General features: G+C 37.8%; 2 protein-coding genes across 2 annotated transcripts; both read right to left on the bottom strand.

Moving 5' to 3' along the window:
• Nucleotides 1–212: 212 nt before the first annotated feature.
• Nucleotides 213–4,592, bottom strand: LOC110930589 (hsp70-Hsp90 organizing protein 2). Its single transcript, XM_022173918.2, has 7 exons — nt 3,529–4,592; nt 2,973–3,261; nt 2,797–2,882; nt 1,768–1,991; nt 752–818; nt 601–660; nt 213–516 (listed from the first exon to the last, which is right to left on the bottom strand). The coding sequence occupies exons 1-7, from the start codon at nt 4,459–4,461 to the stop codon at nt 403–405; spliced, it is 1,773 nt and encodes a 590-aa protein (XP_022029610.1). The 5' UTR covers nt 4,462–4,592; the 3' UTR covers nt 213–402.
• A 2,262-nt stretch (nt 4,593–6,854) lies between these two features.
• On the bottom strand, nt 6,855–11,093 carry LOC110930590 (elongation factor G-2, chloroplastic). The gene is made up of 4 exons (XM_022173920.2): nt 10,738–11,093; nt 9,020–10,434; nt 7,667–8,179; nt 6,855–7,168 (listed from the first exon to the last, which is right to left on the bottom strand). Exons 1-4 carry the CDS (start codon nt 10,967–10,969, stop codon nt 6,998–7,000), a joined length of 2,331 nt encoding a protein of 776 aa, XP_022029612.1. The 5' UTR covers nt 10,970–11,093; the 3' UTR covers nt 6,855–6,997.
• Nucleotides 11,094–25,736: the final 14,643 nt, after the last annotated feature.

The raw sequence follows: 25,736 nt of genomic DNA, 5'->3' as shown, positions 1-25,736 counted from the left end.
AGGGAGTAAAATGGCTATTTTTAAAAGTTTGAAGCAAAACTGTTCAAGTGCCCAAACCACGGAGAGCAAAACGAAAGTTTACTCTACATTCTTTAAACGGCGAAAAAGATTGTTCCAATAAATTTGTGGGTGCGTAAAAGGTCAAGATTAAGTCGCATGGTGATTAGATTTAGGAATAGGAATAGTAGATGTGTGTGTGAGAGGAGGACAACTTAATAATAAAACGATATGAGAGATAAAAGACAAGACACATACATTTTGACGTGGTGTTATAATAGAGAGAACGCAACACATGAAAAACAAATACCCAACAGTTGAAAACAAAAATCATTATCCCTCAATTAAACAAAACAAAACTTTATCAGTTTAAATCTACGCCCAAATAAATAATCAAGAAACAGTTTATCTCATCTGCACAATGCCAGCACTGATCAGCTTCTGAATCTTGTTCATCACAGAAGGATTCTTCATGTGATCCTGCGCAGCCTTCGGGTTTTCTTGAAGATCTTTCAAAACCTATTCGTTCACCAAAACATTAAAAACTTTACTATAAACCCACAACATCTTACACACAGTGATAACCAAGAAAAGGGAATGTACTTGTGCCATAACAGGATCTGTTAGAATATTCTGAATTTCCGGATCTTGCATACCCTTAGCCTGCAGATAATAAGTAACAATTACAGGAGATGATTAATAACAGCAGTATTCCTTTTCCACCACTACATGAACTATTATATAGAATTCAAACCTGTCTCTCTTTTAGCTCATCAGGCGTCAAATCCCCACGGCTGGCTCGGTTAATTTGTTGAACGCAGCTGCAAATTAAAGGCAGTCATAAGTCAAACTAAAAGCCACGCAAAACTACTAAGGGTGGCAACATGGGTCGGTCGGGTGGATCATGCAACTTTTGTGCTGGCCAAGACAGACCAGGGATACCGACAAACAAAGTACCGTCCAACTTTTAAGACAGTTCTATCGATAATTGTGTTCAATATGATTACAAAAATATGCTATCACAATAACAATCTAACTTTTGATCAGGTGGGTCATGAGGGTTGGGTAACTGGTGAAAATAGAACATGTTGACCCATAAACACCGTGTTGTCCAGTTTTAGATGAATAGTGTGTTGCAATATTTTACAACTACTAGTATTAAGCCCCACACGTTGCGGAAATAAAAAAAGAAAAAATTACACAAAACGAAAAGCAAACGTAAAATCGTTGGAACCATGCATGCCCGACGCAGCGTGTTAATGCGAATAAATTAGACCGAAACGTAAAACACAGAAAAGAGTAACGAAGTCGATCTAGGACCCGCACATTGCGACGAACCTGACAAAAGGGGAAAAATAGACGTGTTGCAACGGGCTTGTCAAACGGGAAAAATAGACGAAAAAGCAATGAACCCCACACGCACGTTGCGGTGTGTTAACTCGCAAAATTTAAAACGAAAAACTTGTGAAAGATGAAAAGCATGGGAAACTAATTTGAAATTAAAAAGTATTGGGGTTAAATTGGAAAAATGAAAAGCTTTGGGTTAAAGCAAAAAAATCAAAGAGGTTAAAATGCAAAAGATGAAAGCTTTTGGGTTAAAAGTGAAAAATCATTTTTTTTGAAAAAAGAAACCCCATGCATTGGCACATTTCCCTTTTAGCTTAATTTTATGAATCTACCGATTGACTAGCAAGCACCAACAATACAACATGTTTCGTATTAATTGTCTCCTATAAAGATTAGTAAAGGGATACAGATTTGAGATTATACCTTCGTATTCCCTCTAGTAACTCAGGGTTTTGAGGATCATGTTTCAACCCCTCCTGGTATGTCTCTAAAGCTTTGTCAAATTCTTTCATGAAAAACTGAATTGCACCTTTTCTAGTGTACCCTTTTGAGAATTTAGGATCAATTTCTATGCACTTCTCTGCATCCTTTAAACCTTCGGGCATCGCCCCAAGTTTAGTGTAGCAAGCAGCTCTATTACTGTATGCCTATAAACAAAGAAAATGTGCTTACTCTACTATTTTTTAAAAAAATGTTAGATTTGATCACACAAGAATCTCAACTTTTGGTCATTATTGAGTTATATTTCAAACCCTAACTGTGTTTCGTACATTGCAAAAACACGTAAACCATGCTAGCGTTGTATACGAACGGAACATTCAGCGAATAGTTCGTTAGCCGTTCGGCGGGAAGTTCGTTTATGTTCCATCAACACGAACAAGAAATTATGTTCGATGAGTTAAACAAATGATCATGAACCGAGGTTGTGTTTGTTCGGGTATGTTCGTGAACGTTCGATAATTTGTTCATTTTTGTTCGCTCATTTATGTTCATTTGTGTTCCTTCATTAAAAGGTATATTTATGTTATACTTTTATTTTATTTTATTGGTTTTAGTTTTTGTAATTTAAACCGTAGTTATACCATACGGCTAGGCCAACATCGGTCATTTGATCATTTCAATTTCAATTTGTGTTAAAGCATGTCGAACTTCTTAGTTTTTGTGTTAATTATGTTAAGAATTTATTAATTTTTGGTGAATTCTTCATCTGATGAAAACATGCAGATTGTATTTTTAAATAAATATATAACACATTCATTTTTGTTCATGTATGTCCATATACATTTGTTTGTGTCCGTTTGCATTCGTCTACGTTTGGCAAGGGTTCATTAACATGTTCATTTCCGTCATGAACGAACACGAACAAGAAATCTCGTTCGGTAAGCGTTCGTGAACATGTTCATTCTTTAGTGAACCCCTAAACCAAGCACCATATCAAGACCAGAAAAATACCTTCGCATCTTTGGGGTTTCTTCGTATAGCTTCCGTGTAATGCTTAATAGCATCCGGGTATTTCTGCTCTTTGAAGAATTCATTTCCTGATATTCGTTTGTAATTTGATTAGAAAATAAAGTAGTTAGAGATTAAAGGACGAACCAAATGAAGCAATGGAAAACAAAAAATCGAACCTTTTTCACGTTCCTTTTCAGCAAGTTCAGGGCTATAATATTCTTGTTGTTCCAGTTCCTTCTTTGCTCTCTCTGCATCATTAAGCTTCTTCAATGTGTCTGGATTACGATGCTCTGTAAGAGCTTTTTGGAAAGTCTCAATTGCAGGTTCATAGTCTTTGGAGGTTTTTGCCATTTTCACCAAAGCAGTTCCTTTTCTTGTCAAAGCTCTTGCAACCATCTTGTAATCCGAACGAAGCTCTCTTCCTCTCTCCACAGCCTTCTCACAATCTTTAATGCATTCATCATACTGAAAACAATAAAGAAACCCAGGGCTTACCTCCAATATAATTTGAAACATTTGAAAAAACGGGGCTAATGGGACAACTGAAAAGATAGTCTCTTAATTGCCTACATTTGAACTAATATGCAAGCTACCATATCACCACTTTATAAACTAAAAAATCTACTAGTTCAATCAAATTTAGAATTAAGCTAAAATTAAGAACACTACATAAACATGCCAAGCAAGCAAAGTTTCAACCTACAAAACAATGCAATTAAAACAGTTCCATACCTTCCCCATCTCCAAATACACAGCAGCTCTATTCGTCAAAAACGAAACATCCCCATCATCCAATTCAATCGCCTTTGTATAATGTCCAATAGCCGTTTCAAAATCCTTCTTCTTATAAGCAGCATTCCCAGCCTCCTTCTCCTTCTGAGCCTGCACTTTCCTCTCCTTAACATCCCTCTCCTCCTCAGACACCTCCATTGGTTCTGGCTCCGGTTCAGGCTCTGGCTCCCGTTTCTTCTCCTTAACCGGTTCCGCTTCATCGGCAGGCCGTTTCCTCTCTTTCGGTGGAGAATCCGGCATCTCCACATCATCTCCAGGAGCATGAGCCTGCATCTTCACATTCAACAACACACTTAACGCCTGCATAACCCTCTGATCCTGCAAATACAAATTCAAATTGCTAGGGTTTCGTTGCAGATCCTTCATCATGTTAACAAAATCCGGTTGCTGCATATACAATCTCGTAGCCGGATCCGCCGTAAGCTTGGCCCACATATCCGGCCCAAACGCATCACCAAACAAGTTACCCGCACCCGCACCCGCACGTGACTCACGTGACCTAGAACTCGCCAACGCAGCCGCCTGAGCTGACTCAGCATCAGCAAGTCCGGATTTCAACGTTTCATTATTCGGATCAACTTCTAGACCTTTCTTATACGCCGATACGGCGTCGTCGTACTGGCGCAAGCCGTGGTGAGCCGCGCCGAGCCGAGAGTAGCCTTTGGACCAGTCCGGTTTCAGATCGACGGTTTTTTTGGCGTCGGTTAGGGCTTCAGAGTACTGGTTTAACGAGGCGTATGCGGCGGAGCGGTTGGAGTATAAGACGTGGTTGTTTGGGGCGAGGTTGATGGCGTCAGTGAAGTGGCGGATGGCTTCCGTGAAGTTTCCGGCGGAGAAGGCAGCGTTGCCTTTGGCTTTGGCTTCGTCGGCCATGGTGTGTGGTGGTGGTGGTTGGTGGTGGATCGTCGGAGAATTGGTGGCGATTGGGGTGAAATTAGGGTTTTATAAGGTAGTGAGAAAGTTGGTTGTGGAGACCTTCTGGATAGTTCTGGTGCTATCATTAGGAAAGTGGTTAAATAGAGGAAAATACAATCTTTTCGATTTGATCTATCTAGAATTTGCCTATTTCTAAGATTAATCTAAATTTTTTTTTATCGGAAAAAATGGCGTGCCAACCACCCTGACATCGGACGTTGTGATCAAGGTCGACTACTCGACCGCCGTCAGCCCCTTGGCTCTCCCAGATACGCGGAAACCCGACCTCCACCCACCCGAAGGCACGACTGCGGAATAATCGGTAAATTCTCGCCTCCCATCCAAGACGAACCGACGTCACTCGTATTCGCCCTTCACCTTGATGCAGCAGAAAATAATGGGGAGAGTGGAAGTCAAACCTGGGTCACAAGGAACACCAAGTCTTTCCACAAGCACTGTAAATAACTGGAGTTTGAAAGATGAGATGTCTTGTGTTTAGGGTCGTTCAAACCGCTCAACGCTCACTCGAAAATTGTTCGGAAAATGCTCGTTCAATTTGAGGCTCGGTTGTAAATGAGCCGCTCTGCCGGGTTCGGTTTGTAAACAAGCCAAGCATGAGCAAAAGTCCGTTCGGCTCGTTTCGGCTCGAATTATTATTTTTAATTAGTATATACATATACATATACGTATACACATACTGTGACATACATATATAAACACACATACACATACATATATACAAAAATATAAATTAAATTTGTAGTTTTATATATACCACTCAATTAGATTTTGGTCCATTGTATACAAATTTATAGCTATATATATATACGTACCAGCCTAATCACGCCAATAAAAAACTTATCACCAAATCTAAACGTTAAAACCAAACCCTAAACCGTTAAACGTCAGTCTGTTCATCGCCTTAATGTCTCATGTTTTTACCCTAAGTCGATTGTCTCCTCCTCTCAATGTCATTGTTCGTGCAATATGAACATCACCTCATCGGCCACGACATTGTTATTTATAAGAAAAATATTATGCCATGAAATGTGTGTGTTTATAAAGACATAAAAATCGAGACCCAACATTGCCACTATCTCTCTCCGCAAATTTAAATCGCGTGACACAGTTGTCAAAATCTCGCTCGAAGTTCGCTCAACGCTCGTTCGGGATATTCACCGGTAGAAAATGCTCGCTTGATTTGAGGCTCAGTTTTAAATGAGCCGCTCTGCTCGGTTAGGTTTGTAAATGAGCCAAGCATGAGCAAAGGTCCGCTCCGTTCGGCCCGGCTCGTGAACAACCCTACTTGTGTTTAAGTCTCATAGACGACAAAAATTAAAAAAATAATAATTAGAGTTGATAGACTTTTTCCTTAAGTGTTATGAAATTTTTTAAGAGCAATATATCATATTTATATCTTTATAAATGGTGCTACAAAGGGTGAGGGTGTGGTCTCAATTTTTCCTCGTGTGACACGTTAGCGTCATATTAACTTTTTTCAATTTTCTTCACAAAAGATCTCTGATGAACATTATTATTACACCTTCACATACTCTTAAATTGAACAACCAAACAAACCGTAAAAATGAAACCAAACAAAAATCCTCAGAAGGTCTCTTGCAAACATCCAAATGAGATGTGAACCAAAATCCAAGATAAACAACATCAGATGTTCGAGAATGAGACCCCGATTAACATAAAAAAGACATGCACCAACAAATCCTTCGTACAAACACAAAATCCCAACAAAAAAGTCGAAACAGAAACACCGACACGTAAGTTGTTGTTGAATGCACAACAAATCCTTCATAGCAACACAAAACCCCAACATACAAGTCGAAAAGAACCACTGAAGCGTAAGCCCTCGTCTTTAACGGCGGCAAAATCCCAAAAAAAGATCAAAGCCAACACAATAACAGCAAGAATCTACCTAGAAACAATGAAGAGAAAACGATGGAAGCAATTCCAGCCATCGTGGACGGGGATGGAATTCCAGGCGATGCATCAAAGTGAAGCCAAAACCCATAAAGCCACAAATGAAAACAACTTGCAAAGCCAAATGTACAAAAATAACATGCACATTAAACAAATATTGTGCGAGGTAGAACCAACAACAGCACAAGTATGTTACAAAAATAACATTCACTCCCCGTTACGACTCATCATCGTCAATGAGCTTTGCCCAACCATTCTAAATGAGACACGGGTGTGCGATCTAAACAACCTATTTGGAGACTCATCCTAACCCCCCCCCCCCCCCCCCAGCTCTGATACCATTTAGGTAACACTCACCTCTCATCTCATACCATACCGGAACAATTTAGCTCCCTAAGAACTCATTGAGCAAAATAAGCACAAAATTATGAATAAATAAATAAACATGTTGCTTCGTATATCTTCTTGTGGAAAATTGGATGATTTTCATATGGTCCTATAAAACATGAGAAGCCAAAAAAATTACAAACATTTTTAAATAGAATTACAGGAAGAAAGATCAAGCTGTAACTGCTTCTTCTTTGGCAGCAGAAAGCTGGTTCTGAATGTGTTGAGGTACCACATCGAATTTCGCTAGTTGCATAGTGTAAGACGCTCGACCTTTCGTCATTCCTCTTAATGTACTCACATACTGGAACATTTCCGCAAGCGGCACAAGCGCATCCACCACCTACACTCCAACAAACAAACTATTAATAAACAAAACAAAATATACTAAAGAGTAAACTGCCATTTTGGTCCCTGTGGTTTGGTCACTTTAGTCCAAAACTCAAACTTTTTGCATCTGGGTCCCTGTGGTTTCAGTTTTATTGCCATTTTGGTCCAAAAATGAAACTAGGTCATATTTATCTTATAAAATCCTGCAATTCTGTCATTTTCCTCAGGGGCAAATCAGGTCATATTTGTCTTATAAAATATGGTATTTATTTATAAAAAAGAAATGATCATTTTGCACCTGCGGAAAATGACAAAATAGCAGGATTTTATAAGACAAATATGACCTGATTTTATTTTTGGACCAAAATGGCAATAAAACTGAAACCACAGGGACCCAGATGCAAAAAGTTTGAGTTTTGGACTAAAGTGGCAAAAGTGACCAAACCACAGGGACCAAAATGGCAGTTTACTCTATACTAAAAGTGTAACAAAAAACGCGTTTAACATATACCTTGAGGCCACCAGGCTTGTCACCGAAGCTATTAATCTGTCCTCTTCTCGAATTAAGATCACCGATAACATCTCCCAAATGTTCTTCAGGTGTCACAACTTCAACGCTCATTATCGGTTCCAAAATCTTAGGTGCCGCTTTCCTAACTCCATCACGGAAAGCTCCTCTAGCAGCCAGCTGGAAGGCGAGTACACTAGAGTCAACGTCGTGGTAGGACCCATCAGTCAACACTGCACGAAGGTCAACAACAGGGAAGCCTGCGAGTACTCCGTTAGACATCGACTCTTCTAACCCTTTCATTACACCAGGGATGTATTCTCTTGGGACCGCACCACCCTTGATCTCACTCTTGAACTCGTATCCGCTACCTGCCTCTAATGGCTCGAACCGTACGGTTATATCTGCAAACTGTCCTTGACCACCTGATTGTTTCTTGTGAACGTACTTCACCTCTGCCGTCCTGGAAATGCTTTCACGGTAGTTTACTTGTGGGGCACCTACATTCGCTTCCACCTGATAATTTGCAAGAATCAAGGCGTTTCAATGTTTGAAAAGGGTTATGATTTTTTGATGTTTAGAATTAATATAAGGGTAAATTGCATTTTACGTCCTTTAAGTTTCAGCAAAAATTTCAGGCGTTGTCCTTTAACTAACGAACTTACAGCGGATGTCCTTTATGTTCTAATTTCTTTACAAGCGGTGTCCTTTCTCTCTAAAAAGATTATAAAAATAAGAGTGAATTTCAAGGATTGTCCTTTATCTTTATACCCATTTTCAGGCGCTGTCCTTTATGTTCAAAATTGACGAGTTTTGTCCTTTATGTTTTCATATCATACACGTTTTGTCCTTTAGGCCTAACCCAGTTAGTTTTTTCAGTTAAATTTGGTCATATGCTTTGCACATGAGGGCATTTTTGTCAATTCAAATGTAAGTTCAACGACAGATTTACAACTCAAAGCTTCTGCAACCTTTGAATTGACAAAAATGCTCTCATGTGCAAAGCACATGACCAAATTTAACTGAAAAAACTAACTGGGTTAGGCCTAAAGGACAAAACGTGTATGATATGAAAACATAAAGGACAAAACTCGTCAATTTTGAACATAAAGGACAACGCCTGAAAATATGTATAAAGATAAAGGACAATCTTTGAAATTCACTCTAAAAATAATGGACATCTGTTGTAAAGAAATTGAAACATAAAGGACATTTGCTGTAAAGAAATTAAAACATAAAGGACATATGTTGTAATTTCGTTAGTTAAAGAACAGCGCCTGAAATTTTGTTGAAACTTAAAGGACGTAAAATGCAATTTAACCTTAATATAATGTAAACAAAAGTAAGGAAACAAACCTTGAATTCCCTCTTGAGCCTATCAACAATAATTTCAAGATGCAATTCTCCCATTCCTTCGATAACCGTTTGGTTTATTTCTTCATCACGCGAGAAGTGGAAAGACGGATCTTCTTGCGCAAGCTTGATTAACCCATTTGCCATTTTATCGACATCGGCTTTGGTCTTAGGCTCGATAGCAACTTTAATAACGGGATCAGGGAAATCCATTCTTTCAAGAACAATAGGCTTCTCGGGATCTGATAGTGTTTCTCCGGTAATGGTATCTTTCAACCCTGCAAGAGCAACAATATCACCAGCTAACGCTACCTTAACGTCTTCTCGGCTATTCGCGTGCATTTCAAGTAATCTCCCGATTCTTTCTTTCTTTCCCTTATTTGCGTTTATCACGTAGGATCCAGCAGCAAGCTTCCCGGAATATATCCGTACGAATGTAAGTGACCCAACAAAAGGGTCGTTCATGATCTTGAAAGCTAACCCGGAAAACGCTTCGTCATCACTTGCAAGCCGTTCGATTTCGATCTCTGGGTTCTCTGGGTCGGTACCCTTCATGGGCGGCAAGTCAAGCGGAGACGGTAAATAGTCAACAACGGCATCGAGCAACGGTTGAACCCCCTTGTTCTTGAAAGCTGACCCGCATAAAACCGGTACGAAACTACCCCCGATGGTTCCCTTCCTTATCAACCTCTTAACGGTTGCTTCATCGGGCTCAACCCCTTCAAGATACCCTTCCATAACCTCGTCATCTAATTCGACAATCGTCTCGAGCATTAACGCGCGATATTCTTCCGCTAACTCTTGAAGATCAGCGGGAATATCTTCATAAGCGAATTTAGCACCTAATTCTTCACCGGACCAAACTATGGCTTTCATCCTAACAAGATCTATAACCCCTTTGAACACATCTTCTGCACCGATCGGGAGTTGGAGCACAAGCGGTTTAGCACCCAAATTCGTAACAATCATATCACGCGTTCTAAAAAAGTTAGCACCAAGCCGGTCCATCTTGTTCACAAAACAAATCCTCGGCACCCCGTACTTATCCGCTTGTCTCCACACCGTTTCTGACTGCGGTTCAACCCCAGCAACACTATCAAACAAACAAATGGCACCATCAAGAACTCTAAGCGCTCGCTCCACCTCAAGCGTGAAGTCCACGTGGCCAGGTGTATCGATAATGTTGATTCGGTGTTTGTTCCAGAACGTGGTCGTAGCAGCCGAAGTTATCGTAATCCCCCTCTCCTGCTCTTGTTCCATCCAGTCCATTGTAGCCGTACCCTCGTGCACCTCACCGATTTTGTAGTTTCTACCCGTGTAGTAAAGCACACGCTCTGTTGTCGTCGTTTTTCCGGCGTCTATGTGTGCCATGATACCGATGTTCCGGTAGTCCTTCAACGGAACCTCACGCTTCACATCTGAATTAATTCACATATACATAATTGAATATCGAATAATCAATCGTTATCTATACTTAAAATAGTCACAAACAATCAAATTATTCCAGTTAACAAACTAATATGAATTCAAGATAACAGGATTTAAAGAGCATAATCATATATTAATCATTCAATTTCTGGGTTATATAAGTTTAGGGTTTTGCTACAATTTATTGATTTTAATTAAAAATAACACAGAAATTAGAAACAATTAAATCCCTTTTCACGAAATTATACGAATAAACAGTAAATACACAACCAAACTATTCAAAATTAACAAACCTTCAGAAGCAGCCATGGCAAAAACGGAGAGATTTCGCTTCTGGAAGTGAGAATTTGAGTTCAATTTGGTGGAATTGAGGCGTTGGGTTCCGAAGAAAGATGACGTAAGAGTACGTTGTTGGCGGAGATGGCGACAGCGGAAGGAGGTGGAGGGGGAGAGGAGGTAGCGGCGGAGGGGCGGCGAGGAGACATTGGTGCCGGAGAAGTTGCAGAGTGAAGCTTCGGCCGCCATAGGAAGGAAGAGTGGCGCCACTAGATTGATTATCTGGTGGTGTGTATGAGATAACTGTGAATGATAGATATATGGATTGGGGGAGTTGTGTGTTTTGGATAGAAACTAGAAAATACTCTAAATTGGGATGGTTTTTATGTGGTAGAGAAAAATTGAAAAATATAAAATACATGTTTGTGAAAATAAATTATTGTAAAAATCGCGATTAGGCAGCGACTAGTCGGCGATTAATCGCTAGTCGGCTAGTAATTGTGTAATTTTTCGTTAATCAGTCTATTAATCGTTAGTCGGACCTAGTCGGGCCTCGTCGGCCAGCCAAAAATCGACGATTCCGGCCAAATTCCGGCAAAAAACCTGTATATTCCGGCCAAAACCTCTAAACTCCGGCCAATTTCCAACCAAACCATGTGAATTTTAACAATTAATATTGTATACTTAAAAAAATGAGTTGAGTAAAAATTGTTCAAACCTAACTACTTAATTTACCGATAAAAATGTGTATATATATACATAAAACTAAAAATTACATATAAAAAAACCCGATTCGATTAATCCCGATTAATCACGAGTAATCCCGAATAGTCGCTAGTCCCCACCTCACCGACCGACTAGCAGCTAGCGAGTTCTCCAACCTTGGAAAATATGGTTGTAACTGTTGATGCATGGAATGTCTGTTGACTACGTCTGCATTAAGTCTTAGGTCAAGATAGGTCAACATAGGTTCTTGAAAGTCAAAATTAGAAGTTTATGATGTAGTTTCGCTTTTATGTACATGTGTTGAAGTAGTTCCGCTTATGTGTCAATATGGTTTCGCTCATGTGGTTTAGTAGGTAGTTTCGCTTATACGGCATGTCGTATAAGCGAAAGCACTGGGACTATATATAGGTAGTTGAAGCGAAACCTGATCATTCATTCATGTATGTTGGAGCGGAACTGTTTCATGCTTGTGGTAGCAAAACTCTGTCAAATTGTAATCAGAAAGCATCAATAGAGAGGAAATTGAAAAGGAAAAGCTGTGTAACTTCATTTACGTTGATTCCGCCTTCGTATGTGAAGATGAACGTTCTCAACTGACTGTTTAGGGTCGGAACACGGTCCAACAAGTGGTATCAGAGCTTTAGTCAAAAGGAAAATCAATACGAAATGGGTATTCAAGTGTAAGAGAGACGACAGAGGAGTGGTTGTAAGGAACAAAGCTCGACTCGTTGTTCAGGGCTTTAGTCAACAGGAAGGGATTGATTTTACCGAAGTCTATGCTCCTGTGGCACGACTAGAGGCAATCAGAATTTTCCTAGCATTTGCGTCTTGGAAGAACTTCAAAGTTTATCAGTTGGATGCAAAATCGGCGTTTCTTTATGGGAAGGTCAAAGAGGAGGTTTATGTCGGTCAGCCGCCGGGCTTTACTGACCCAATCCACAAAAACAAGGTCTACTTATTGGACAAAGCGCTGTATGGTTTACACCAGGCCCCGAGAGCTTGGTACGAGACTTTGTCTCAACACCTACTAGCCAACAAGTTCATACGTGGAAAAGTGGATGCCACTCTCTTCACTAAAGAGGTCGATGGACATCTTCTGATAGTTCATATTTATGTAGACGATATAATTTTTGGGTCAACAAATGAGAAATTGTGCAAAGATTTCAAACAGGTGATGAAGCAAAAATTCGAAATGTCATCAATGGGGGAGATGAAATTCTTTCTGGGTCTACAAGTTGAACAACTACCTGAGGGAATTTTCATTCACCAGATGAAGTACGTGCATGATATTCTAGAGAAATTTGGAATGTCAAGTTCTACTCCAGCTGCTATCCCACTTGCAACAAATCATGGGATTCACCCAGATCTCACCGGAGATAGGGCTGATGAAACATTTTACCGTTCCATGATAGGTTCTTTGATGTATCTAACTGCTTCACGTCCTGATATCATGTACCCAACGTGCCTCGCAGCAAGATATCAATCTAACCCGAGAGCTTCGCACATGATTATTGTAAAGAGGATATTACGCTACCTGAAAGAAACTCCTTCATTGGGGTTGTGGTATCCTAGAAAAGGCGAGTTTACGCTCGAAGGGTATTCCGATTCGGATTTCGGATGCTGCAAAGTCAATGCAAAATCAACAACTGCAGGAAGCCAGTTCTTTGGACCTAGATTGATTACCTGGCAGTGTAAGAAACAAACGTCTGTGGCGCTATCTACATGTGAAGCGGAGTACGTATCTGCTAGCAGTTGCTGCTCTCGGATCCTGTGGATACAGCAACAGATGCGCGACTACGGTTTGCAGTTTCTTAACACACCTCTTTTTGTTGATAATGAGGCCGCTATAAACATAACAAAGAATCCAGTACATCACGCTAAAACTAAACACATAGAAATTCGTCATCACTTTATTCGAGATTGTTTCGAGAAAAAGTTGATACGAATTGAGAAAATCCACACTGACGAACAGAAAGCTGATTTGCATACCAAAGCTTTTGATAAAAATCGGTTTAAATATTTGTTAAAATTGAACGGTATGAAGCTTTTGTCGGTGTCGGATGGCTTAATTGGCGTTGATGAGAGTACTGTTGCGGATGAAGACGAGAAGCAATCTGCAATGGTTTGTCGATTTTTTACTTGTTTTGGTATTTAGGGGGAGTAGATGTATATAGTTTATCTTTCAGAAAATACAAAAAACAGTAAAAAATGCAAAAATACAAAAACATGATAAAATCTGAAAAAGAGCTTGTGTATATAGGGAAAATGATAGTACATCGGCTAGACAATTACAGTATGCTAAAGAATTGTAAAGTCTAAATGAGTTAAACAGTCTCACTAATGATGTGTCGATAGGTTTTCGCACATTTAGTAGATTTATTCGGGATATAAACCTAAAATTTCAAACTTGTGAAATTCGTGGGGAACACTACTTGGATATATAGGTAACCCCTGAAATCTCGTTTGAAAGGTCCCATATTCTGAGATACTAGGTCTTTATACTCAGTGATATCTGGGGTATTATTCCGGGACTTCTGCTGTATGGAAGTACTGACCTAGTCCCCGAATAATACTTTCTGCAAATGCTTGAAACATAGCATCGCCCTCAGCAAGCTGATGCAACAATAAAATTGATAGTCGCTGCTGTTGTAATTAAAAGATCCTCTAAAGGGGACACACCAGAAAGTCGAAGCCGTCATCTCTCTGCGTATACGGAAGTATCGACCTGAGCTCTCACGGCCCTCGCATTTAACCCCTTACAGATATCATTTGTGGTATACTCACCTGTAAGACTGAATATCTGGGATTCTGGATACGGGAGTATATTCAAGAGGTGGGACACATGAATGAGCTAAGTTCATAAGTCATCTAAATCATATCCTGAATAGATTGAAATCTGTGTGAGAATTTAAGATGGATCAGTATATCGACAATCGAGGTGAATTGTTTAAGTCTGAATATGAAATGAAGCTTAACGGTACTAGTAATTTGTCTGAAAAGCTGATATGATTCCCTGACACGCTCGCCAAAAATAAGTTTGTATATAGTTTACTTTGTTTACTTTCTGCAATTTAAGTTTTCTATATTTCATTTCTTAGTTTAAGAACACTTTATAAAATCCAAAAAGATTTTATTTCTGCTTTATTTTTGACAAACTAAAGTAGAGAGTTAATAGTTGGATTCTCGAAGATTGAAGCAGATGCAGGAAAGTTCTGAGCTGAAGAATGAGGAGAGCTTACTTTGTCAGAGATTGAGATGTTTTCAAAGTTAAAACAAGTTCATTAAGTTGATGCTTGTTACATTGTTTTGAAAAAATGTGAAAATGTTTTTACAAAATCAGTTTGATTCGTCAAAAGATCAACCAGGGTCATTAAGTTGGACTTGGTAGATTAATTGAGTAATCAGGGTCATTAACTTGGACCTGAATACTTAAGTGGATTTCTAAAGCTGATTGAGTTTATGATTTATTATTGAAAAGATAGAATTGTAATGTTATTGGTTGAGTAACAGGTTTTTGGACTTCATTATTCCCAACGGAAGCTAAATGTCAAAGCTTGAACCAGATAAAGACCTCAGATTCTAGCATATTGAGAGGGGGAGTCTATGAAAGGGGGAGTCTGGATCAACAGTCGAAGAGGAGTTTGAAGATAGAGTTAGGTTGTGATCCTAAACCTGTGAAGATAAAGTGTTTATGATGTGAAGACAGAGAGTTGGAGAAAAGACCAAGACTGCAGACTCGGAGCTGAAGACTACGTCAACATCCAAGGGGGAGTCTGTTGATGCATGGAATGTCTGTTGACTACGTCTGCATTAAGTCTTAGGTCAAGATAGGTCAACATAGGTTCTTGAAAGTCAAAATTAGAAGTTTATGTTGTAGTTTCGCTTTTATGTACATGTGTTGAAGTAGTTCCGCTTATGTGTCAATATGGTTTCGCTCGTGTGGTTTAGTAGGTAGTTTCGCTTATACGGCATGCGTATAAGCGAAAGCACTGGGACTATATATAGGTAGTTGAAGCGAAACCTGATCATTCATTCATGTATGTTGGAGCGGAACTGTTTCATGCTCGTGGTAGCAAAACTCTGTCAAATTGTAATCAGAAAGCATCAATAGAGAGGAAATTGAAAAGGAAAAGTTGTGTAACTTCATTTACGTTGATTCCGCCTTCGTATGTGAAGATGAACGTTCTTAACTGACTGTTTAGGGTCGGAACACGGTCCAACAGTAACATTGTTTTTGTATCTTTGTTTTTATCATAGAATAATAATAATTTTATTGCGGCTAAATTTCACTTCACGTACCTTTATGTTTAAAAGTTCTTTCAAGTGTTGTCCTTTAGCTACCAAAATTACACTGATTGTTTTTTAAGCTGATATATACCATAAGGCGGCGTTCTTGTCTCCTAACCTTATTAGATATTCTGGTTAACTTTCCTCACGTGCAAATCATGTGAGATTATTATTGTCAATTTGTTTAGAGTAAATTGCACAAAACATCCTTTATGTTTCCTCAGACTTGCAGTTCCAGCCTTTATGTTTAAAACTTGTTGAAAATAGTTTTTACGTTTATTTTTGTTGCGGGTTCAATCCTTTACAGCTAACCACGTCATTTTCTTCTGTCAAGTTCCCTCACATGCATAACATGTGAGGTTATATTCGTCATTTTGGTTGATAAAACAAAGAATATTTAAGTTTCAACCTATTTTAAACAAATTCTAACCGCAGGGACTAATGTGCAATAAAAGCAAACTTTTAAAAACCAAACACCGCTTTTCCAGCCTTCTTCTCCGGTGACTTCACCGGATTCCGGTGAACCCGAAAGTCCATAATCTGTGCGTTTAACCTTCTTCCTCCTACGCGATTAGCCATCTTGACTCCGTATCAATCTATTACGAAGATTCTATCCCGTAAAATGCTGAGATTTTGGTGTATCCGATTACCCATATAACATCCGAAAATCCTAAATCTCATACCGATCAGCAACCGCCTCAAACGAGTATAAATATAGGTTGTACGACTTCATTCCTGTCATACCCCAACCGATGGCGGAATCATCGGGGCGTAGCACTGAGCGAAACAGACTGTTCAAGAGAATCCATAACAACTATTAAATGATAATATATTTAACGTTAATATCCCATACTACTAACATATAAAGCAATAACAGTCATTACAGATATCGAGTCTCATAAACGAATACTATTCCGACAACTCAAATTTTATTTAACGGGTTTCTAGACTTCCTAGCTTGTTTCATCACAACATAGCATCCTATCAACCTGTCACGTACGTTAAAATAAAGTTAATACATAAAATGTAAAGGTGAGTACACAAGTTTGAATAGCATCTAATAGAGAAAGCGTTTTACGCATAACCAGCATGTGTCACGTAACGGGCGAAAGCAAGTAACTATCACACAATGATTACAACTTAACCATGAGACTGCGTTGTAGAGTATGCGCGACACATGTTCAGCGAACACGTGAAGTAAAGTGATGTGATCCCTAACAACCCCTGTCCACGACAGGTGCTGAGTCCAAACTATAGTATTATCGTTGCTAGAGGCGGTATAGTATAACACTGTATAAGCATAGTACAAGCATTCATTGATCACGTATAGCATGCGGGAGCGGTTAGCGTTATAAAGTGTTTGCGCTGTGTGTTGTTGTGTTTTGATATAGAATGTATGTAACACCCAAAAGTGCGTTAAATGAAAATGGGTTCGAGTATACTCACAGTGCGTGTTTAAACAAGTAAACACAGACTTGGTTGGATTGAAGGGAGCGCGTTGGAATTAGCCTGAGCAAAGAACAGTAGCGTAAGCGTTGAACAGAGCGTAACGGTGCGTAAACAGAATATCGATTGGTTGAGTGTTCGGATGGTGATCCGAACGGATGGTCATCCAAGCGGATGACCATTTGAACGGATGGCCATTCGAATGAGATGTGTTTGTTTGTAAAATCATTTCGAAGTTTCGTTGACTTGTTTAAACATTGAAAATCACAAGGGACAGGTCACTTGGTCGAATGGTCATTCGATCGGATGGTCATCCGATCGGATGGCCACTCGAGTGGGCGATCTGATTATTGAAAATTTGTACAATTTTCTAAGTAAAGGTTTTGATTTTTAATGGAGACGGCGTGACGTGTCAAACAACGGGAATACACCAAGTCTAGCTCATTCGATCGAATGGTCTCAGCCCATTCGGCCGAACTAACTGTTCTTGATGAAGATCCTTGTTCAACCCGTTAATCAGTCATCTCCCCGGTGGAAATCAATCTTCAAGCCGGTTCTCAACTAAAGAATGACTAGAGAGCCTGAATGAGTCTAGATTCCATCGGTTTTGTGTGAAAGTTGAAGAAAAGTTGAAAACAGTTGAAAAGTGTTGAGATCTTGTTGAGTTTGAGTTGAAAAGTGTGGAAATCCTTTAGATATGAATCAATCTTGATGAATAAGATGATCCTTAACCATTTACCGGAGCAAAATGGTGGAAACCACCTTCAGGAGGTCCAAATCAGTGATTTCTAAGAAAAAGTGAGTGTCTGTATGTGATTTTGATGGAGAAGATGATGTAGAAGTGATTAGTGATGATGATTGTACAAGATTTGAAGAGAAAAGCTTACCAAAAAGCCTTGAATCTTGATGAAAAGTGACTGAGAGCGACTTGAGTGCGTGTGGCCGGATGGGAGTGTCAAATCAGCGAAAAGGAGGTGTACGGGTACTATTTATAGGGTGAAGGGGGAGTTAAGTCGGTGCGCGAATTGGTAGTGGTCGGATGGCCTTTCGGTCGAATGGTCATCCGGTCGGATGGTCATCCGAGCGGATGTCCATTCGATCGATTGTCCATTCGATTAGCTGAGTTATGCGAGTTAGTTTTCCAACTTTTGTTTCGTGTGTTAAGCGTTGCGTTGCGTTTAAGCGTGTTGCGTTGAGCGTATAAGCGTTGCGTTGAGATAACCACATAACATTAAACAAGTAATCACACGATTAACACACATAATCACTAAGACGAATAAAAGTAAATCCGTGCTTCGAGTTTGCGTTGCGTTTGCGTTGCGATAGCGTTTAGTCTAAACAAGTGAGGTAACATGCGTTTAAGTAGTAAGCGTTTATAAGTAGCGTTAAATGTGATAACTACGTTTTGAATAAGCGTTGTAATCATGCATTTAAAATACGTTTTGCAAAAATATAGTTGAAACCCATAGCGATAATCGAGATCTCGAGAGTACAAGCAATTAAGCGAGAAATGACAGTGACAAGTAATGACCCAGAAAGTCGGGTTGTTACAATTCCAACCTACCACAACTCAACTTACTTCAAATTTCTCTGTTCTCCGTCTCTCTACAATCGTCGGAAGTTATACTCCGATTACACCATCTGTATTCTATCCGAGCTTTTCAATTGAAGTAGGTGGAGAGGAAAATGGTTCTGAGATTCTTTTACTGATCGGTATGAGATTTAGGATTTTCGTATGTTATATGAGTTATCGGATACACCAAAATCTCAGCATTTTATGGGATAGAATCTTGGTAATAGATTGATACGAAGTGAAGATGGCTTATTGCGTAGGAGGAAGGAGGTTAAACGAACAAATTATGGACTTCCGGGTTCGCCAAAATCCGACAAAGTCGCCGGAGAAAAAGGCTGAAAAAGCGGGTTTTTGGTTTTTAAAAGTTTGGTTTTATTAAACATTAGTCCCTGCGGTTAAAATTTGTTTAAAATAGGTTGAAACTTAAATATTGTTTGTTTTATCAACCAAAATGACGAATATACCCTCACATGTTATGCATGTGAGGGAACTTAACTAAAGAAAATAACGTAGTTAGCTGTAAAAGATTGAACCAACAACAAAAATAAACGTAAAGGCTATTTTCAGCAAGTTTTAAACATTAAGGCTGGAACTTGAAAGTTTGAGGAAACATAAAGGATGTTTTGTGCAATTTACTCATTCGTTTATAACTCAACGACTAAATCGCACTTTATGTCCTTTATGTTTGAACGTTCTTTCAGAGGGTGTTCTTTAACTATCAAAATTACACTGGTTGTCCTTTAAGTTACACATGTTATCAGGCAGTGTCCTCTAACTACCAAAATTTTATATTTTCAGTTAAACATCATTACAAAAGTTGGAACACAACCCACAACTAGGAATGGCAATGGGCCAGGTTTGAGGTCGTAATCGGGTTTGGGATTAGTTTTTTTTTTTTTTTTTTTTTTTGCGGGTTAGGGATAGGTTTGGGATTTGGTGATATACTCATTTACCCGACCCAATTAACCAATAAAGTGTATCCATTTATCCAATTATACACCTGATATAATTTCTTTTAGTTTTAAATATGCATATGCATGATATATATATATATATATATATATATATATATATATATATATATATATATATATATATATATATATATATATAGGATTAGGATCAAATACAAAGGCTCCTTAAAATAAGAAGTGTACAAAGGCTCCTAAAAATAAACCCACTGCAAAAAAAATGTATCCATTTACCCGACCCAATTAACCAATAAAGTGTATCCATTTATCCGATTATACACCCGATATAGTTTCTTTTAGTTTTAAATATGCATATGCATGATATATATAGGATTAGTATCAAATAGAAAGGCTCCTTAAAATAAGAAGTGTACAAAGGCTCCTAAAAATAAACCCACTACAAAAAAAACCCTAAACACCCACCACCACCCAAAAACCTAAACCACCCACCCACCCCAAAAAAAGGGTGGGGTGGGGGTTTAGGTTTGTGGGTGGGGGTTAGGTTTTTAGGGGGTGGGGGTGGTGGGGGGTTTAGGTTTTTTGGGGGTTTTTTGGGAAGATATAGTTTTTTTTTTCAGGGGGGGGGGGGAGGGGGTAGGTTTTTGGGTGGTGGGGTGGGGGTGGGTGTTTAGGTTTTGTGTGGTGGTGTAGTGGGTTTAGGTTATTGAAAACTTGTCACTCTATAAAGCCTTGTTACACTTCTTACAATTAGGAGACTTTGTAGAATAACTTGACCGTGTATATATATATATATATACACACATATAGGGATGGGTTAAAATGAGAACCACCTGAGTTGTGAGAACCGTGAGAACTATGCCATCCAAAAGGTTTTCTGAATTTTTTTCTGAAAAGTTATAAAAATTATAACTTGTTTCAGCAAAAAAAAAAATGCCGCATACCCACATTTACATGAGGCGTAAAAAAAATATTTATCTTCATACAATATTTACACCAACGCGTAAAAAAAACTTGCATCAGTCAAAACTACCAACTCGACAGTTTTTTTTACTTTTTTTACATATGTGTTTATAATGTTTTCATCTACGTTTGTGCAAAAAAAATTTGGCCCAACTCGCACGGGATCAAAAAATTCTCACGGTTCTCACAACTCGTGGTGTTTTCATTTGAACCGATCCCTATATATATATATATATATATATATATATATATATATATATATATATATATATATATATATATATATATATATATATATATATATATATATATATAAGAACAGGATCAGCAGAAAACGTCTCAAGTGTGAGAACGGTGAGAATGATTCTCAGCCACAAGATCTTAGTGCTTTGTGGCTAAGATTGATGCGGTGACATTTTTGTAAATAACAGGGGCCTTGGAACTACCAGGAGAGGTAAAATAGAAAGATCCAAACAAATGTGCACATGCTAATCACATGCCATTTTCCCCCATCATATTTAAACGACAATAACTTTTTTATACGTGATTATTTTTCGAAAAAAATTACACCATAAAACTCAGCGTTTTTTATCTTTCCAACGAGTATACTATTGATATACTTTTCGAAAAAATGAACTGAGTTTTTATGGCGTTTTTCTGAACCGGATGTTTTATGCCATTTTAGACTAGGTATTTTCATGGCGTTTTTCTGAACCAGGTGTTTTTATGGCGTTTTAGACTAGGTATTTTTGTGGCGTTTTTCTTAACTAGGTATTTTTATGGTGTTTTAACTAGGTATTTTCATGGCGTTTTTTTGAACTAGGTGTTTTCATGGCGTTTTAACTAGGTATTTTCATGGCGTTTTTTTGAACTAGGTGTTTTTATGGCGTTTTAACTAGGTATTTTCATGGCGTTTTTATGAACTGAGTGTTTTATGGCGTTTTTAACTAGGTATTTTCATGGCGTTTTTCTGAAATGTGTGTTTTTATGGCGTTTTATTTGGACACCCAGTTCATGTGAGTGGGTTTTTTACAATATTACCCCTTAGTTTAATTTAGCATCAATGCCACCAAAGTTGTTCTCACCGTTCTCACATTTTCACCGTTTTCCATAATCCTAACCCTATATATATATGGTCAGGATTCAGGGAGAACGGTGAAAAATGTTAGAACGGTGAGAACGATTTTGGTGGTGACATGTGGCATGATGTTAAATTACACTAAGGGGTAATATTGTTAAAAAAAACCCACTCACATGAACTGGGTGTTCAAATATAATGCCATAAAACCCCCAATTCAGAAAAACGCCATGAAAAATACCCAGTTAAAAACGCCATAAAACACTCAGTTCAGAAAAACGCCATGAAAAAACTCAGTTGAAAACGCCATAAAACACTCAGTTCAGAAAACGCCATGAAAATACCTAGTTAAAACGCTATAAAAACCATAAAACACCCAGTTCAGAAAAACGCCATGAAAATACCTAGTTAAAACGCTATAAAAACACCTAGTTCAGATGCTCTAGGAGATGCTCTAGTACTAGATGCTCTAATCAGATGCTCTAATAGATGCTCTAGTACTAGATGCTCTAGTACTAGATGCTCTAACAAATGCTCTAATATGTGGCATGCGTTATTATGTGGGATGCGCTATTATGGAGCAAGTTCAGAAAAACGCCATGAAAATACATAGTCAAAACACCATAAAACACTCAGTTCAGAAAAACGCCATAAAACCCAGTTAATTTTTTTTTTCAAAAAGTATATCAATAGTATACTCGTTGGAAAGATAAAAAAAACGCTGAGTTTTATGGTGTATTTTTTATCGAAAAATAATCACATATAAAAAAGTTATTGTCGTTTAAATATGATGGGGGAAAATGACATGTGATTAGCATGTGCACATTTGCTTGGATCTTCCTATTTTACCCCTCCTGGTAGTTCCAAGGCCCCTAATATTTCCAAAAATGCCACCGCATCAATCTAAGCCACAAACCACTAAGATCTTGTGGCTGAGAATCGTTCTCATACTTTGAGACATTATCTCCTATATATATATGTATGTATATGTATATATATATATATATATATATATATATATATATATATATATATATATATATATATATATATATATATATAGAGTAGGGTTCGCACGGAAAGTGTGTTTTTCCTAGAAAGTCTAGGAAGCGACCTGGTCCATCCGATTGGTGTGTTTAAGGGTTGAGATTAAATCAATGGCAATCTTGTAATATTTGAGTTTAATTAATTGATTGTTTTAAATGAGTAGGGGCAATTTTGTCAATGGTCGTGTTTTAAATCAATTAGATAACCGCCCAGTTCCTAATTTCAAGCGATTTTCCCTCTCTCTCTCTCTCCAAACCCATCTTGGAAACCCCAATCCCTACAAAAAATAACTACAATCATGGAAGAAGATAACTTTAGAAACGATTGAGAGCACCGGATCAAATTAAAACACTTCTCCATCTCCACCATCTTCGAGTTCATCATCACCATTCAAATACTGTTCTTATCATCTCCATTTTCTTGACGATGTGTTTTAACAGCAAGCAAATTAATACAGCTGTGTTTTAGCAGCAAGCAGATTCATACAGTTGTGGTTTAGCATCCAGATTCATATAGATGTGTTTTAACAGCAAGCAGATTCATACAGTTGTGTTTTAGCATTCAGATTCATACAGATGTGTTTTAACAGCAAACAGATTCATACAGTTGTGTTTTAACAGCAAGGAGATTCATACAGATGTGTTTTAACAGCAAGCAGATTCATACAGTTGTGTTTTAGGAAGCAGATTCATACAGTTGTGTTTTAGCATTCAGATTCATACAGTTGTGTTTTAACAGCAAACAGATTCATACAGTTGTGTTTTAACAGCAAGCAGATTCATACAGTTGTGTTTTAGCATTCAGATTCATACAGTTGTGTTTTAACAGCAATCAGATTCATACAATTGTGTTTTAGCATTCAGATTCATACAGTTGTGTTTTAACAGCAATCAGATTCATACCCTGTATTTTACCATCTTTATATTGTGGGATCTATAAAAAAATTGACTTTAGCCCTGTAAACTGTTAAAACACAGCACCAAGAACATGCTGATAAATTCCAGTAATCTTCTGAACAATGGAATATGCGATGTAATGTGACATAGACAATAACATAAAACACATTCAGATTTTTAAAATGCAAAAGAACTGTTAAAACACAATATGATTATATATTGACTTCAGAGTGTTAAAACACACTGACTTCAACCTCTCTGACTGGTAAAACACATCACTAAGAACATGCTGATAGTTTTCAGATAAACACATTGACTTCCAGATTTGAATTCGAAAACAATAAAAATTCCGAAAATCATGGAATTTTAGTTAATGAAGATACATTCCAAAAATAAAATTAAAATGAGAAATTACATGATAGCCCTTCTACTTAAAATCCCTCAATGACACATGTCCAATTCTTATTCTTTCTTAGACTTTCTAAGAAAAATAGACTTTTCACCCATCTCCTACTCTCTCTCTCTCTCTCTCTATATATATATATATATATATATATATATCAATTGTTGGCATATAGTATTTTTGTTATCTATGCCTTTGAATATTTTTATATACAGTTTGGTATTTTATTTATGTAGTTTATTTGAATATTTTTTTTAAATGATAATGCTAAATGTAATTGACAAGTAGTTTACCAGATAGATACCTGACAGATTTTAGGCCAAATATACCGATCGGGTAATTTTTTAAATTAACGGGATTACCTAAACCCGTCCCATTGTCATCGATATTTTACTGAAATGTGAAAATTTGGAAGTTAAAAGACACCGCCTATGTGTTAACTTAAAGTACAAGCAATGTAATTTTGGTAGTTAAAGAACACTCCCTGAAAGAACGTTCAAACTTAAAGGACGTAAAGTGCAATTTAGTCTTTCAGTTATAAATGAATTGACAATAATACCTTCACGTGATTTGTGCGTAAGGGAAGTTAACTAGAATATCTAACCGGGTTAGGAGGCAAGGACACCGTCTGTTGAAATATGTTAACTTAAAAGATAACCAGTGTGATATTGGTAGTTAAAGGACATCGTCCAAAAGAACGTTTAAACATAAAGGATCAAAAGTGCAATTTAGCCTTTTGGTATTAGGGTTATGGTCTGATCAGTTATAGAAAACTACAAAAACTAATAAGTTATCAAATAGTTAAGTTTATAACATTTTCTTCCATGAGATAAATGAAAACTCATACTATTATAAATATAATAGACTTACATCGCCTTTTAAGTACGGGCTTCATGTATCTTAGGGTTTATGGTTTAGTGTTAGTTTTAGGGTGTAGGATGTGATAATAATGTGAAAGTTTTGAAAATTTGGATCTTAAACCCCTTAGAATTTTCTATATGTATGCCAACATGAGAAGACTCTTTATGAAACTAAAACCCCAAGTTCATGGTACCCATTAATAACAAATTTGATTGTTATCACTTTGGTACGTATATCCTTTTAAGTACGGGCTTCATGTATCTTAGGGTTTATGGTTTAGTGTTAGTTTTAGGGTGTAGGATGTGATAATAATGTGAAAGTTTTGAAAATTTGGATCTTAAACCCTTTAGAATTTTCTATATGTATGCCAACATGAGAAGACTATTTATGAAACTAAAACCCCAAGTTTATGGTACCCATTAATAACAAATTTGATTGTTATCACTTTGGTACGTATATTATTCATCTTATATTATATGTTTATATTCTTACTCCTTACACCTAACTCGTTACTCATGTAATCGCTCGTCTTGTTACTAAGTTTGCCATAAGTCAATCTCATACTTTAATCTTTATTTCATAGGTATTGCGATAGAACGCTTGACCTTGTTGTGCCTATTCTTGTCAAAATCGACATTATCTCGATAAACACTTGCTCGGGCTGATATGGTTACACGCAATTCATGTGCCATGCTTGCTGACATAAATTCTGAACTCCCTTCCTATGGAACTCCGATATTAGATCCTACGATGCATCGTAGCATTTTTAAAGCATTGCACTATCTACCCTTCACTGCATTTGGGTAA

Source organism: Helianthus annuus, chromosome 3 (assembly GCF_002127325.2).
Source record: "Helianthus annuus cultivar XRQ/B chromosome 3, HanXRQr2.0-SUNRISE, whole genome shotgun sequence".
NCBI classification, from domain to species: Eukaryota; Viridiplantae; Streptophyta; class Magnoliopsida; order Asterales; family Asteraceae; genus Helianthus; species Helianthus annuus.
The sequence above is the reverse complement of the archived record's forward strand: the minus strand, read 5'-3'. Positions and strand labels throughout refer to the sequence as shown.